The sequence below is a fragment of the Eleutherodactylus coqui genome, chromosome 1, assembly GCF_035609145.1.
Source record: "Eleutherodactylus coqui strain aEleCoq1 chromosome 1, aEleCoq1.hap1, whole genome shotgun sequence".
Taxonomy (NCBI): domain Eukaryota; kingdom Metazoa; phylum Chordata; class Amphibia; order Anura; family Eleutherodactylidae; genus Eleutherodactylus; species Eleutherodactylus coqui.
The window spans coordinates 183712646-183726990 of NC_089837.1; the positions used below are offsets into that span (position 1 = coordinate 183712646).

A 14345-nucleotide genomic window follows, 5' to 3' on the forward strand; every position below is an offset into this window, starting at 1 on the left:
AGAGCCCGCTCATCTGTTTTCATAACTCCATTCACCCCAAGGCAGCACATACAGCTGGGTCGGGTGAGGGCATATATCAAGATAGACATGGGTCCCAGAGGGTATAAGATCCTATGGATGTACTATAAATGTCTAAGGTGGGAATGCCCCTTTAATGTCTTACATAGTGCAAAACTAAATGTAACACAGATATCAATGGACAACTAATCGTTAAGTCTTAAGATATCTTAATTAATAGGACAATATCACATTTTATTGAGTAAAGAAGTGTTCACATAGTACAAGATAAATCATGTGATGAACACTGCTATCATAGGTGAAGCGAAGCTGAGAAGTATTTGGCCAGATTGTGGTGGTTTCTGGCTTTAAACAGGGGTCTTTTTCAGTAAAGGAATAAATTGGCCTTACAATGCCCAACCAGACTCTGATTAATGTTGTAACAATAAGGGCTCACTCATGTGGGCGTACATGGACAGCGTATTACGAGTGTATTTTTCATGCTCGTAATATGCATTGCTAAAATCCCATTCATTTCTATTGGGTCACTAAAACATGCTTTTCTTTTGTACGGGCATATTATGCTCATGAAAAAAGATGCAGCATGTCCTATTTGGGTCCATATTAACCCTTTCCAATCCACTGTCTGACATCTGAAAACATTATGATTTAAGGCTGTACAGCTCCGATATTGGAAGACGTCCGTCGGGGTTCTCTTACTGTATATTGCCAGCCTCTCTGCTGTCAGAGCCTATCCAATGTGTCACCTCATGCAGTACTGGCTTTAGCATATAGCGCTGTTGTATAACGGCAGAAAAAGAGTAAGCCCCTTAGGAAAACCTTGATACGAATTGCATTGGAAAGGGTTAATAGGCTATGGGGATTTAACAAACGCAGCAGATATGCGTGTTAAATATGCATTTGCTGGACGATTCGTATTACGCGCATAGAAAAAACACGCATGCTACATGCATTTGTGTAAATGAGTCCTCACATGCATCTCTTCAAAAACAGAATTGTGCACAGTTATTGAAATAATCTGATCACAAGTTGGTAAACTCATCTCTACAAAGTGCACGTCGGGTTAGAAGAAATCAGAGATGTTTAGAGTGGTTGCCAGTTGTACAATAGTGTTACGTCCTTTAGCAGTTGCAGTCACAATTCATGGTTGCGCTGCAGGGCATATGCTGCTGGCGGTCATTTCAATTTACTAATAACTAAAGTTCTATAAAGTAAAGACAGATCTGATCCGAAATAACAATAGTGACATCATCAGTGCGTAATTTATGAGTTACATAGTATGGTTAAAAAAAACATAAAAAACAATGCAGTATATTATCTGTATACTGTAACCTTGTTACTCAGAAGTAAGACATATATTATTGTAAGTCGAGGATATTAATTTAGCCTTTTCTTTACATATACTGTAAATCCTGCAGTACGTTGTCATTTATTTTTAACTTGATTCACATACAACGATGTGATTTACAGTGACTGCTTTGTATGAATTATATATAAGGAAATGAATACTTTGTGGGCGATGAATAGATATTATAAAGCCAATAAATGTACCTTGTTGTTATACTTAGATTATATTGTCATATTATTAGTAGAATCCTTTCAGCCAGAGTGGTCTGTCAAATAGATTTTTATCAGAAATATAGATTGGTGGTCAATCCATAGGATAAGCTATCAATATGTTATAGAAAGGTGTCAGAACCCCCCACCCCACCTCCGATCACTTGAATAGAGCTGGACACATAAAAATGCCCCCTTTGTCCTCATTGGTGGGGGTCCCAACGGTTAGATTTCCACAGATTACACATTAATGCATATTCCTGAAAAAAGCCTTTAATCCTTGTCATAAGTAAAAGAATATTACAATTTCTAGAATTTCTCTCTATACGGTACAGATCATGGTTCTGACCCTCATGTATTCTCTCTTTTAAGCCGATTTTGACCAAAACAAAGTTGAACTTTGGTCTGGTTATAAATCAGCTTAGAAGATCTTTGAGGAGAGGTCAGAGAGGTCTTGAGACTGAGCCATCAGACGAGCTCACCAATGGATCTGCTAGTGAATAGCTCTGCGGCTTGGTGTATACTGTGATAAATAGAACCTGCAGAAATCAAAGAATACAACATTTTTAATAAAACCCTATTGCAGAAATTATTTTTCAGCCAAAAGTACATGCATTTAAGTAAAAAAAATGCCTCCATAGGTGTCCATAAGTTTTAGTGCTAAAACTTACTCTTATGAACGTAATTGCAGCCCATCCACTGTGGCGTTGACTGTCCTTACGTCCCATGTAGCCACCCTCTAATAGAGAAACACACTAATGGCTGTACAACTATTATATTTCTGACTACGTATCCTGTTTTGCTGAAGTACTATTGCATTCTTTTTTTGTGTTCTCCTGTGTTTTGCAATACACAAGAAATACTGTTAGGCACAGTAAAACTTTGCCACCCAAGATGCCTTTGCTAGAGTTTGGTTCTAATTGGAGACTGTACAGGTAAGAATTGTGTTGTGGAGTTAACAGTTATGTTGTCCTTGTTACAGTCACTATGTTTTTCCAAGAAAAACAAATTTTGTTGACATTTCTCTGTACGGGGCAACTATTGTGTTTGCTTTTTCAGTATGCCTTGTCCTTGTAGTGTTATATGCTTTCTATTGTCTGCTCTGTACTGTATGAACTTCTGGTTTTGTATTCTTGTGTGCTAGAACAGGGCTCTTCAACTATTATAATATGAAATGGGAATGTTCATTTCTAATTCCCGGTAAATGTACGTAGGCTATGACATTTTATTGATCATATCTGCTTCTTTCTGCTCAATGGCCAATTCAGCTGTATTGTTGACGGACGTGGGTTGAAGAGCCCTGTTCTGGTTAAATTTAATGTTGGTGTCTAACAAGGCTTTTTCAGCTTAAACACTCATTGTAAGTAAATGTAAGATACATGGTGATATGTTTATGTAAGACACACGGTGGACCCCGTCCAAAGATCTGGATGCATTCACAATACTTAGCAGTATGAACATTTGTAACAGATTCACCAGCAGATATCGTACAACATAATGAATCAGTTGTCTCTTCTTGCTTTTTTTTTTTTGATGATTTGTATCACGGTTTATATCGGCAACAGCAATCATCAACAGCTGGTATTATATATAAAACACTGTATAATAATAATAATAATACCGGTTGTTGATGGTTGTTGTTATATGTCAAATGATACATTTAAGAAACTGTAAATACATATCGCTATATTATTGTAAACTGTGTAAATACTTGTCATATCATTTGACATATAACAACAATCATCAACAACCGGGATTATACATTTTATAATATAACAACATGTATTTACACAGTTTCCAAATATATATATACATTTTATTATATATTGCTGACCCTAAGCTGCAGTCCAGACTTTGCAAAGTGCTATAGTCACAGAGCTTGCAAATCATTGACAAGCGTGTTTCTTGTATGCAATACCTGCACGCAAAAAAAGATAGGCCTTGCACTATATTTGTGCTTTTTTTTATGTAGGGTTTTTAACAGTAAAAAATATACCACATTGACAAAGACTTATAACTTGTTCATACGCAAATACGCTCCTTTGCGGTGAGAGTATTTGCGCATACGTTTGTCTGTTTAAGCCCTCGAGTAGAACTGTGAATGCAGCTCTGGACTATAATACAGAGAGTTAAGCCCTATTTATATGGGACGACTGTTGGACAAACGATGTCTGACACTCGTCCCTTCATGTATCGCTCCTGTGCTGTCACACAGGAGTGAGTATCGCTGGCTCTCTGACAGAGTGTACTGCAGGGGTGAGGGTCAGCTGGAGGAGATGTCTCTCCTCGCTCTCCCCAGCTCCTCTCCATTCACTTAACATAGCGGTCGTTCAGTACTGAACGGCTGCTGTTTACACTGAACGATCAGTGTTCAGGATCATCGCTCATTGTTTATGCTGCATAAAATCTGAATGATGAACGATGAGTGGGAATAACAGTTGTTCAGTACTGAACGGCCGCTGTGTTAAGTAAATGGAGAGGGGCGGGGGAGAGCGAGGAGAGAAAGCTCCTGCAGCCTCCCCGCTGCGAGTCAACGATACTCGCTCCTGTGCAACAGCACGTGAGCTAGTATGTCCTGGGATGAGTGTCAGGCATCATTTGCCCGACATTCGCCCCGTGTAAATAGGGCTTAACTCAGGATCAGAAGTGCAACATATTTATAAAGTTAGGCCTGTGAACAATAGCTTTTTTTTAGCCCATGTCTAGTCTGTTAGAAAAACGGACTATAAACAGACAGCATACGGGTCCATATTGTTCTTTGGTGTAACACAAACTGCTGAGTGAGTTCACGCAGTTACATACTGCATGGAAAAACTCATCGCACGTACTTTTTTGATCTGTCTTACGAACACATCTCACCCATTCAAGTCAATGGGGATAAAAGAAAACAGACAGCACTCAGATGCCAACCATGTGCAGTCCTTCTTTTTAAGGGAACCTGTCAGCAGTTTTTAGCCTCGTAAACCAATATCAGTGCTATAATTGTATAGTACATGTTGTTCTAACACTGCTTTTGCTAACACTGTTTATAAAAGCATAACTGAATAATAGATGTTTGAAAAGTTCCCATGCCACGTGTAAATGAAGCAGAGCGGTCCAGTGGGCAGGCCATACCGTCTCCGCTAGCATTTTTTCACCAAAGTCTCCCCCTTAGTTTCCTGTGACGTGGATGATGTAGTAGACGTCATCCACACACTGCTCTGATGTCATGGGCTCCTGTCACATGCGGAGATAAACTCTTGTGGGCAGAATCGAGGAGCTAATCTGCTCATGCGCCGGGAGCCCACCGCACTGCGCAGGCAGCAGACTTCAGAGTCATTCGTGGATGACGCCTACTATGTCCTCTACTTCACAGGAGACTCGAGAGGTAGACTTTGGTGAAAAAAATGCAACTAGCGGAGACAGTTCGTACCGACCACCGGACTGCTCTGCTACATTTTCATGCAGTGTGGGTATTTTTCAAGGATGGTATGCTTTTATCAACAGGAAAAGAAGTGTTCAAACAACAGATACTACACAATGGTACTGCTAGTATTGGTTCACTGTGCTAAAAACTGCTGACTGGTTCCCTTTAAAAAGATGAAGGAATAAAGAATAGGGCTTGTTTCAGGTTTTTTTTAATGGACAGAAAAAAACAGTTGGCATATGGAAGTAAGAATGGACACCGGGCAGAATATGGACCGAATACAGAGGCCACACGGAGCTGCACTTGAGTGTGCCCCTAGCCTCATGCAGCTTCATATGTAGAGTAGTTCTATAACTCACCTGTAACATGATGCTCAGTTGTAGACATGTGATTTAAGCCTTTCATAACAATAACCTGGGACATATGTGGAATTTACATTATATTACAATTGTAACAATTTTGGTAAACTCCAGAGTCCACAAATATAATACATGAAGAAAGAAGAATATTCAGACCCCAGAACATGCATATTATTTGATTTGATTTTCCATCATGACATGCCATGTTTTATTTCTTTTTTCACTCAGATCAGATCATATAATTTATTACTATCCCCCCTGATAGTTTGTCATGATTAGCTATTTCATTGTGATTGGAGAAGAGAATGAAAGTAGTTTTACCAGACTATTATTAGCCAGCAAGTGCAGCAGAATATTGGTGGATGTTAATTGAAGTCTGCATATGAATGGCAAATGTTTGGACTGTATCTCAAAGTTAGTCACTGATGTAGAAAATCTGCTGATCTATCAATTGACTGCACAGTGGGTGTCGTACTGTCAGCACCCTGACCTATATGTAGGAGAGTACTACCGTGTTTCTTCGAAAATAAGACCTACCCCAATAATAAGCTCTGCCCTGATTTTTTTTTTTTGGGGGGGGATGTCTTGAAATATAAGCCTTACCCTGAAAATAAGCCCTAGCTATGCTACATGGAAAAAAAACCCAATACTGACTTAGCAGGCGCCGTCTGGCTCCCTCCCGCTGGCCCCCAGGGTTCTGACAGTCATCCGTGCAGTCCTCAGCGCCAACAGAGCATCGTTTGCTGGCATGGAATGGCTATGATTGGTTTATTGTTTTTCCTGGCTCTCATTGGCTGAGCCGTGGTGACTTGAGCACCAATCAGAGCAATCGCTTGCTGGAGGCGGGTTTTCCAAAAACGATGCTCTGTCAGCACTGACAACTGCATGGAAGCCTGCAAGAACACCGGAGACCAGCGGGAGGGACCCGGACGGCACCTGCTAGGTCTGGAGACACTGTGCCTCTTTTGGGGCAAAAATTAATAGAAGACAAGATCTTATTCTCGAGGAAACACAGTAGTATGAATATAGTAGGTACAGAAGAAGAAACACGGTAGTAGAACATATAGATAGATCTCATCCACAACCTGTTTACGCTCTTTTGCTAAGACGAGATCTAAGAGTTTGCCATAGGCTGCTGAATTTAAGAGCTTATACTTTTCTAAAACTTCTAAAAGTTCTCCCTTCCAACTTCCAACCAAACTTTCTATTAAAAGATTTAAAATAAATACTAACTCAGTAGAGGCTTTATCTGCAAACACATTTTCCAGTAAGTTTAATATTCCCCTGCCAACTTTAGAACCCAGGTGGGTTTTGCGCTTGCAGTTTATTGGCTTCATAACTTAGTGTGTTTATACTGAGAAGGGCACATTCATATTCCTACAAGCATTAACTGTCATGATGATTTTACATCTTATGCTAAGATAACATAACTTTTTATGATTTTATCTCTAACATTGTATTCCTTTCTTTGTTTTCTTTTCTATTCTTCTTTCTCTTCTACCATTGGATGCAATGCACTGGCACTAGTGAACTACAGCCCTCCCTTGACAGGGCTCGAAGTGCTAGTACCAACTGCTTGAGACCAGATACTAGTTTGCATTCACCAGAACGAGAAAGGTATAAAAACAGACTTTTTCATTCGTAACATGTGTCTTAGTGATTTCATTTTTTTTTCTTTCATGTCATTTAATATTTTTTTTTAAACCACTAATATATTTGTGTCTTAGTGTATGGTTCCTAATTACCGTATTCTCTTGAACAAGTCAGAAAAGCCCCCAAACTGTCAGTACTTTGATGTGTGTAATGACTGGTTAGGTAGTAACTACTTCTTTGGTACACTTTTTTTTGGAATATGACCAAATCTTGGCAGGAATAGACACATACTGATACTAAACTATGGGGATACTATAGGACTAATTGTATAGGAGAACAGTCCTCATTCACAGCTTTCTGTGAAGTTTATTAAGTTCTGATGAACAATTTGTGAATTGTATTGCTTTTACAACTTTTGTCCTCGATTTAGTGGGTGTTGGAACATTATGGGTAAGTTCATACGCGGAAGATTTGTTCCATATATCTGAATGGGATTGTTTCTGTAACATATGCATGGCTTTCTATAAGCACTCTTCAGATGAATGGGACAGTTGCAGAAATTTCTGTGGCAAATCTGCTGTGTGTGAAGATAAACCTATTTATGGTCCCTAAATTACTGTTGGGGGGGGGGGGGTCGGCAGGCTAGAAATGCTACAAGAGGTACACTGACATTATTAACTAAACACTGATAAGGAGTGAAAGTTTATGGTCCTGAATTACTGTTGATGGGGGTCTTATCTGTGCAATAAATGTCTCACACTTCCCATTCAGAAGGGTATGATATAGTGAAATGGAATATAGAAAATAGACATGAAAGCTACAGTACTATAGAGTGACACATATAATTGTGTATAGGATAGGGATGTCATTTTAAGCTAGCTTCACTAGAATGTGAAAAAGCAGTGTCTACTACTAAATCAGTGGTAACTCCTAACTGGTATAGTAAAGTGTTAGCTTAGAATTATTGTAATATGTTACTCCCACTGGCAAATAACACATGAGGTGTCGTGCAAACTAGTTTTTATTCTCAATAACTTAGGTTTTATTTGTTAAAATGGCTTATACCACAAGAATGTTTAGCAGCGTAACTTGCAGGGAAGCAATAAAAGATATTCTTAAGTGCAGCGTTGAATTACCTATAATAGTCTGTACACCCTCAATTTACAATGTGCTAGGAGTTGTGCAGTTAGTGAAAACTACTCTGCTAATAAATCACTGTGTTCATCATGGTGCGCAGGGAGCTCAACACAGAAGTAAAAATTCCATAATGGGGAACCTTAACCAGGTTGCCAAAATACCTCTATAGCACCATCTATTGGATGGCAGAGGTATTTTTCCATCTTTCTAATTTGCATGAATTTCCCAGAGAAGCTAGCATTGCCTTATAAGTCTTCTTACTCATCTTTTAGGTGTTCCCACATCCCTTTGAGTGCTCTCCTTGGGGAGATACTATAACATCCCCTGAACCACTCACCCCCTAGGTGTTTCCACAGCTTTTTGGGTGCTCTCCTAAGGAGACACAACACTGCTTCTGACCCAAATCATATGCCCCTCACAGACTAAGCCAGAAGCCTGCTGCATACTGATGAGGGGCAATCACCCCAAAGCAGTCTGTCTGTCTATGGTTTTCTTGCTTGGTTTCCTATTCCCAATCATTGATCAGAATTGTTATAAAGTCACTTTGATTTGAAGGAATGCTGCCATCCAATAAATAGCGCCGTAGAGGTATTGCTCCAACTTTCTTATTTCTGTAAATTGTCACATCCTCATGTAATATCCATGGTATCAACGCTCATTTCTCGATTTTCTATGGAAGAGCAATATGACATAAATATTTACTCTTGGGTTTCGCAATTGATTTTCTCCTACAAGTGCCACTATTGTACTGTACTTACATCACACAGCTTTTTTCAATTTGCCAGTAACAAAGCAGATGAATAGTACTGTTTTAGACATTTTGTACTGTTAAATTTGATTTCACAGTGTATTATCTGCAGCTTACAAAATTGAAAAAAAAGGCAAATTAAGCTCTACTTCACCAGATAGACAAACTTAGTGACATAATATAACACTAGTGTAAGCTGGTGTAACACAAGACTCAGTTTTAGGCCTCCTTCACACAATCATATGCATTTTTACGTTCACCTATATACACCATATAATCACGTGAATGAATAATTGCCAGTCCCGAACTTTAGACGCATATTTTCAGACATTCACACAGGCCACTGCTGCTTATTGGCAAAAAAATATGCAATAGTGATGAAAACCATTAATCTCTGTAAAAAGCTCAGAATGACCAATAATGGTTAAATTGGGCCAGCTGCACTATTTTCCCAGCGTTGTATGCAGAGTAACTCCCTCCCCCTCCCTTTTTTCCAGCTTCTATTGAAGTCTATGAGAGCTTTCTGCGTATCTCTGCAAAAGATAGGGCAAGACCTATTTTTTCACACCATGTATATAATCGGCAACTGAAAACAGTCGCGAATGTACTATTTTTCCCGGCGCGATTTTTTTTTATGCACTCAAAACTTGTTCATCTGAATGAATACATTGAAATCCAATGCTTCAGATGGACAGAATTTTTTTATACGGCTAAATAACAGCGTAAATACAGTCATGTTTTGTAACTTAGGGATTTTAGAACTGATATCAGGAACCCATATTGTGAAAGTTCAGAAGAGCTCAAAAAGAAAAAGAAAAATTGCAGTTCTGACGTGCACAAAACAATGATCCCTTACTCTGTGCTAATAATATTTATTTTACATAGTACTGTATAATGCTCAATGTAAGCATTGTATACAATTGAATAGTTAATTTAAATAGTAAATTAGGCAATTAACACTGTAGATGACATGTTCCATGTATTGTTTGTGTCTAAAGCCACTTTCAGATGGGTCAGTATTTTGCAGCAAAACTAGGAGTGGGTCCAATATATGGGAGTGGTACAAATCTTTCAATTATACTATATCTCCATGTAGGTCCAGTCTTGGTTTTAGCTTACAAATACTGGTGCAAAATACCGACTAACATACTGCCACGTGAAAGTGACCTACAGAGGTTTTTCTGGATGAAACATTAATGGCCTATCCTTAGACCTCAATTTACATAACACTGAAAACCCCTTTAAAACCACATCTGTAATTCCTATTGAATAATTCTTATTACCTGTTGTTCCTCTACCTTCCTTTGATTACCTGCAAATTCATAACATATTTTCTCATTTAAAGTCACTGTGATGAATCTTTATGTAACTAGTCTCCCAGTGTATATATGTCAGCTATTATTATACTGCTTAGTTATTCCTTCCTATCGGGAAGTCCTGGAATCTTTCTCCTTGGTTGGATCATGTGCTCTCATTTTGAACACATGGGATTTGCTTGACTTTATGTAGCGTTCAGGCACTAAGTTGAAGTTTCAGGTCTAGCAGCTGCAGATCTAGAGAGTAGTTAGAGAAGAGCCAGGGGTCAGCAACGGGAGGTCTGATGTTTCAGTACAAATGGAAGAGGCGGGTAGCGTTGTCAAAAGGGAAGCCATAAGTTGGTAACAGGAGGTCTCGTGTTGTGGTACAAATGGAGGAGGCAGGTAGCATTGTTAGAAGGGAAGCCAGAAGTCGGTAACAGAAGGTCTCAGTTTAGACAGCAGAGGAGGAGGCAGCATTGGAAATAGATCAAGGCTTGTGAAGCACAGTAATCACGCACTTGAGCAGTGGCAGGGTCAGGCTTTTATAGTTAGCCTAAATGGGAAGTGGGCGAAAAGGGTAACAGGCCAGGGAACACAGGATCATTGATATGCTTTAGCAGAGGAGCTGTCCAAGGGCTAGATGGCCTAGCGGAGAGCTGCCGACTGGAGTGCAGGAGGTCATGGGTTTGAGCCCAGGCAGTTTACATATTAGTCAGTTTTCAGTCAACATAAAGGTAGATCCTACCACACAAGCTCTTTAGAGGGTAACACATAAACTCCTAGCATAGCTACTGCTGATAATTAGAGACTCCCGCCACACAGTTATAATGAAGTAGATGATAGTTAAGCCTCCTGATTATATAGTTATGGTCTATAACTTATTTAAATGCATATAGAATACAGATGGTAATCAGTCTCTAGCTGTGCATGCTATGCTGTGCTGATGCATTTTGGGATTGATAGCACAGAATAACAAAGAGAAAGCAGGGAAAAATCTCAACATCAATATGGTGTTTGATAAGCATCACACAGAACGCTGCAGTGCATGAAAGGGACTGCAATATATATAGAACTCCAGAGTATGATAGGGATGGAAAAATATGTTTTTGCTGGAGTGGTCCTTTAAGTTTGGGTTCTCTTCATTCTTGTTATTTTTATATCATATACATTTCACTTCTACAGCCCCAATTTTTTGCTTGTATGGAAAGTCCTTTTTTCTTCTCACAGTTAATGACAGCTTTTTGACCACATGCTTCATATTTTGTCACATTCTTTAAATGTTCTTATCACATATTGACCTCTAATTGATTATATTACTGGCAGTTTGAAAGCTATTATTAGTATGCAGATCAATTTTCAATCAAAATTAAAGGGGTTGTTTGAGTTAACAAAGCATAATCTGTGTATTTAGGGAGTACAAACCTGGCCTCTCAGTCCTAAAGCATCACCATGCCTATGCTGACAGCTCTAATTCCAAGGCTTGTACATATCTATTTTCGCCCCATGTCTATGAAAGTTTAAGAGTACTCCATTTATTCCTATAGACTGCTGCTGTCTTGCAACAGTTGCAATTTCATTTTTTTGCAAATTCTAATATTTGTCACAGAGACATGCCAGAAGTTGTTGTCGGTGGGGGTCCAGGACACTGGGAATGATCGTTATTCATATTGCCCCCCGTTAGATTTTCTTGAAGAGTTTTGATATTTCCCATGCACAGGTCTTTCAAGAGAAGCAAAGAATGAAGACGGGAACCAAGGGGGTCATAACATACAGCACAGCTTGTATTTTAGCAGTTGATGGGGTTCCCAGCTCTAAGACCACCACCAATCACAACTTGTGACCTCTACCTATGACATAAGAGGTTCAGGAAAATTACCCTTTAAGCTGTCATACTACAATATGTTTTTGCATAGCCCAACCCTAAATCAATAGATCCCTGATGTGATAAGAAATGTTATTGATTGTGATTCTTCCTGGCGACAACAGTTTTACTATGGGGAACCAACAATCTGGAAAGTGGTTGTATATACGAGACAGTCTGTTGAGCATTACCGCTTTTTTATTGCATGTGCATGGCGTAAATGGAAATATATACATTTATGTCTTTGAGTATTTGTATAGTCTTTTTGCTTTAGAAATATTCATGCATTGCATTCCAATCTGTACTTCCTAGGCTGCCTTCACACAACTTTTGTTAGAATGTTCATCCGTGCTCCTTTTTTTTCATCGAATGTGGGAACCGATCCTAGTACACGTTCCCAAACATTTTTTTAGGGTGCGTTCACACATAGTGGATTTTGGTGCGAATTTGCAAATACATTTGCAGCATATTTCCCTTTGCAGGTTTTGGTTTGGATCCCACAAAAATCTGTGGCACCATCCACATTGTTTGGTTCAGATTTTCATGGAGATCAGCAGCAGATCTCCACCTTTCAGTTGAAGGGGTGAGGTCTGCTGCAGGTGCGTGTCAAAATCCGCACTAAATGATGCAGTATCGGTAAAGTTCTTTTCTGTGAAGGTCAAATGATGCAGTATTGCTGCGGATGTTTTTTTGGAAAATCTATTGGGAATCCGCTACGTGTGAACTTATCCTAAGGGTATATTCACATGTGGAGGATTCTATGAGGATTTTCTGCAACAAATAGTGTAGCTTTAGGTGTTGATTCTGTCTGGAATTCACCCCTTCATTTGAAAGATAGAAATCTGCTGTGAAAATCTGCAACATGAAGTGACATGCTACGGATTTAAAATTTGCAAGTCAAATTACCTAAAATCCACAATGTCTCTACTGTAAGGGCTCCTTCACACGGGCGTATGCAGAAATGCACACACTTCATTGCAACGTATTTGCTCTATGAAGAAGCTTGATTTGCGCGCGTGTCTGCACATTGTGCTGTACTTTTTTGCACATGCAGGGCCTACTCAGATTTGCGCATTTCCAAGGTTATTTAGCCAATTGAAGTCCAGGATATGTTCTTTTCCCCACGGCTTTGCGTGCATATTGTGCATGGAGCTTACATTTGTGCACCTCACATAGACATCTAGGGGGACCTTTGCTGTGCAAACAATTTAAAGGGGTTGTCCCGCGCCGAAACGGGTTTTTTTTTTTTTCAACCCCCCCCCCGTTCGGCGCGAGACAACCCCGATGCAGGGACGTAAAGAAAGCTTACCGGAGCACTTACCTTAATCCCCGCGCTCCGGTGACTTCAATACTTACCGGTGAAGATGGCCGCCGGGATCCTCTACCTCCGTGGACCGCAGCTCTTCTGTGCGGTCCATTGCCGATTCCAGCCTCCTGATTGGCTGGAATCGGCACGTGACGGGGCGGAGCTACACGGAGCCGGCATTCTGCACCAGCGGCTCCATAGAAGACTGCAGAAGACCCGGACTGCGCAAGCGCGGCTAATTTGGCCATCGGAGGGCGAAAATTAGTCGGCTCCATGGGAACGAGGATGCTAGCAACGGAGCAGGTAAGTAAAAAACTTTTTATAACTTCTGTATGGCACATAATTAATGCACAATGTACATTACAAAGTGCATTATTATGGCCATACAGAAGTGTATAGACCCACTTGCTGCTGCGGGACAACCCCTTTAAGCTGGTCAATAGAGCATGTCCTACTTTTTGTGCTTGCAAAAACGGGAAATGTGTACAAACCCATTGACATCAGTGGGTTCCTATTCTCTGCATGTAGCGTGCACAGATACACCCGTGTGAAAGAGCTTTTTCACAGCTAATTCTACTGCAGAACATCAGCAGCATTTCCAACTTGTGTGAACACGTCCTTTGGGAACACCTTCTTTTGCCTTTGTAGGATCCGTTTCAACTTTTGATGAAAGAAGAGATCAAATATGCCCAGTGTAGTGTGAAAAGCAGCCTTAACATTCAGTACTTGCAGTCATATATTCAGTGGAGTATTCAAGTCTTTGGAAATGTTTGTTTATTTTAAAGAAACTTGTATCTTCTTATTTGTTAGTTTCTGCATGTACGGTGAATGGTAGTCTATTTGTGTAATGCTCATCATCTCAATGCTTTACATGTAATCTCATTCTTCATTGCTGTTTCCTTTTATTATTATTTTTGGCTCTGGCTTTTCTTTCCTATCTATCACTTCATCTCAGGCAGCCCAGAAAAATGGAAAAATCTAGCAACCAGAAACCAAACAATAAATGTGCTGTTTCTGAAGTAAAAAGGTATGAGGTTTTCCATGCATATTTAGATACATTAT

General features: G+C 39.7%; 1 protein-coding gene across 1 annotated transcript in view; it reads left to right on the forward strand.

Moving 5' to 3' along the window:
• Positions 1 to 14345, forward strand: part of RIMS1 (regulating synaptic membrane exocytosis 1) — a 363560-nt gene that overhangs the window by 194578 nt on the left and 154637 nt on the right. The window contains exons 18-19 of the mRNA XM_066604485.1: positions 6868 to 6957; positions 14239 to 14310. Coding sequence (XP_066460582.1) covers positions 6868 to 6957; positions 14239 to 14310 — 162 coding nt within the window. The remainder of the gene's footprint in view (positions 1 to 6867; positions 6958 to 14238; positions 14311 to 14345) is intronic.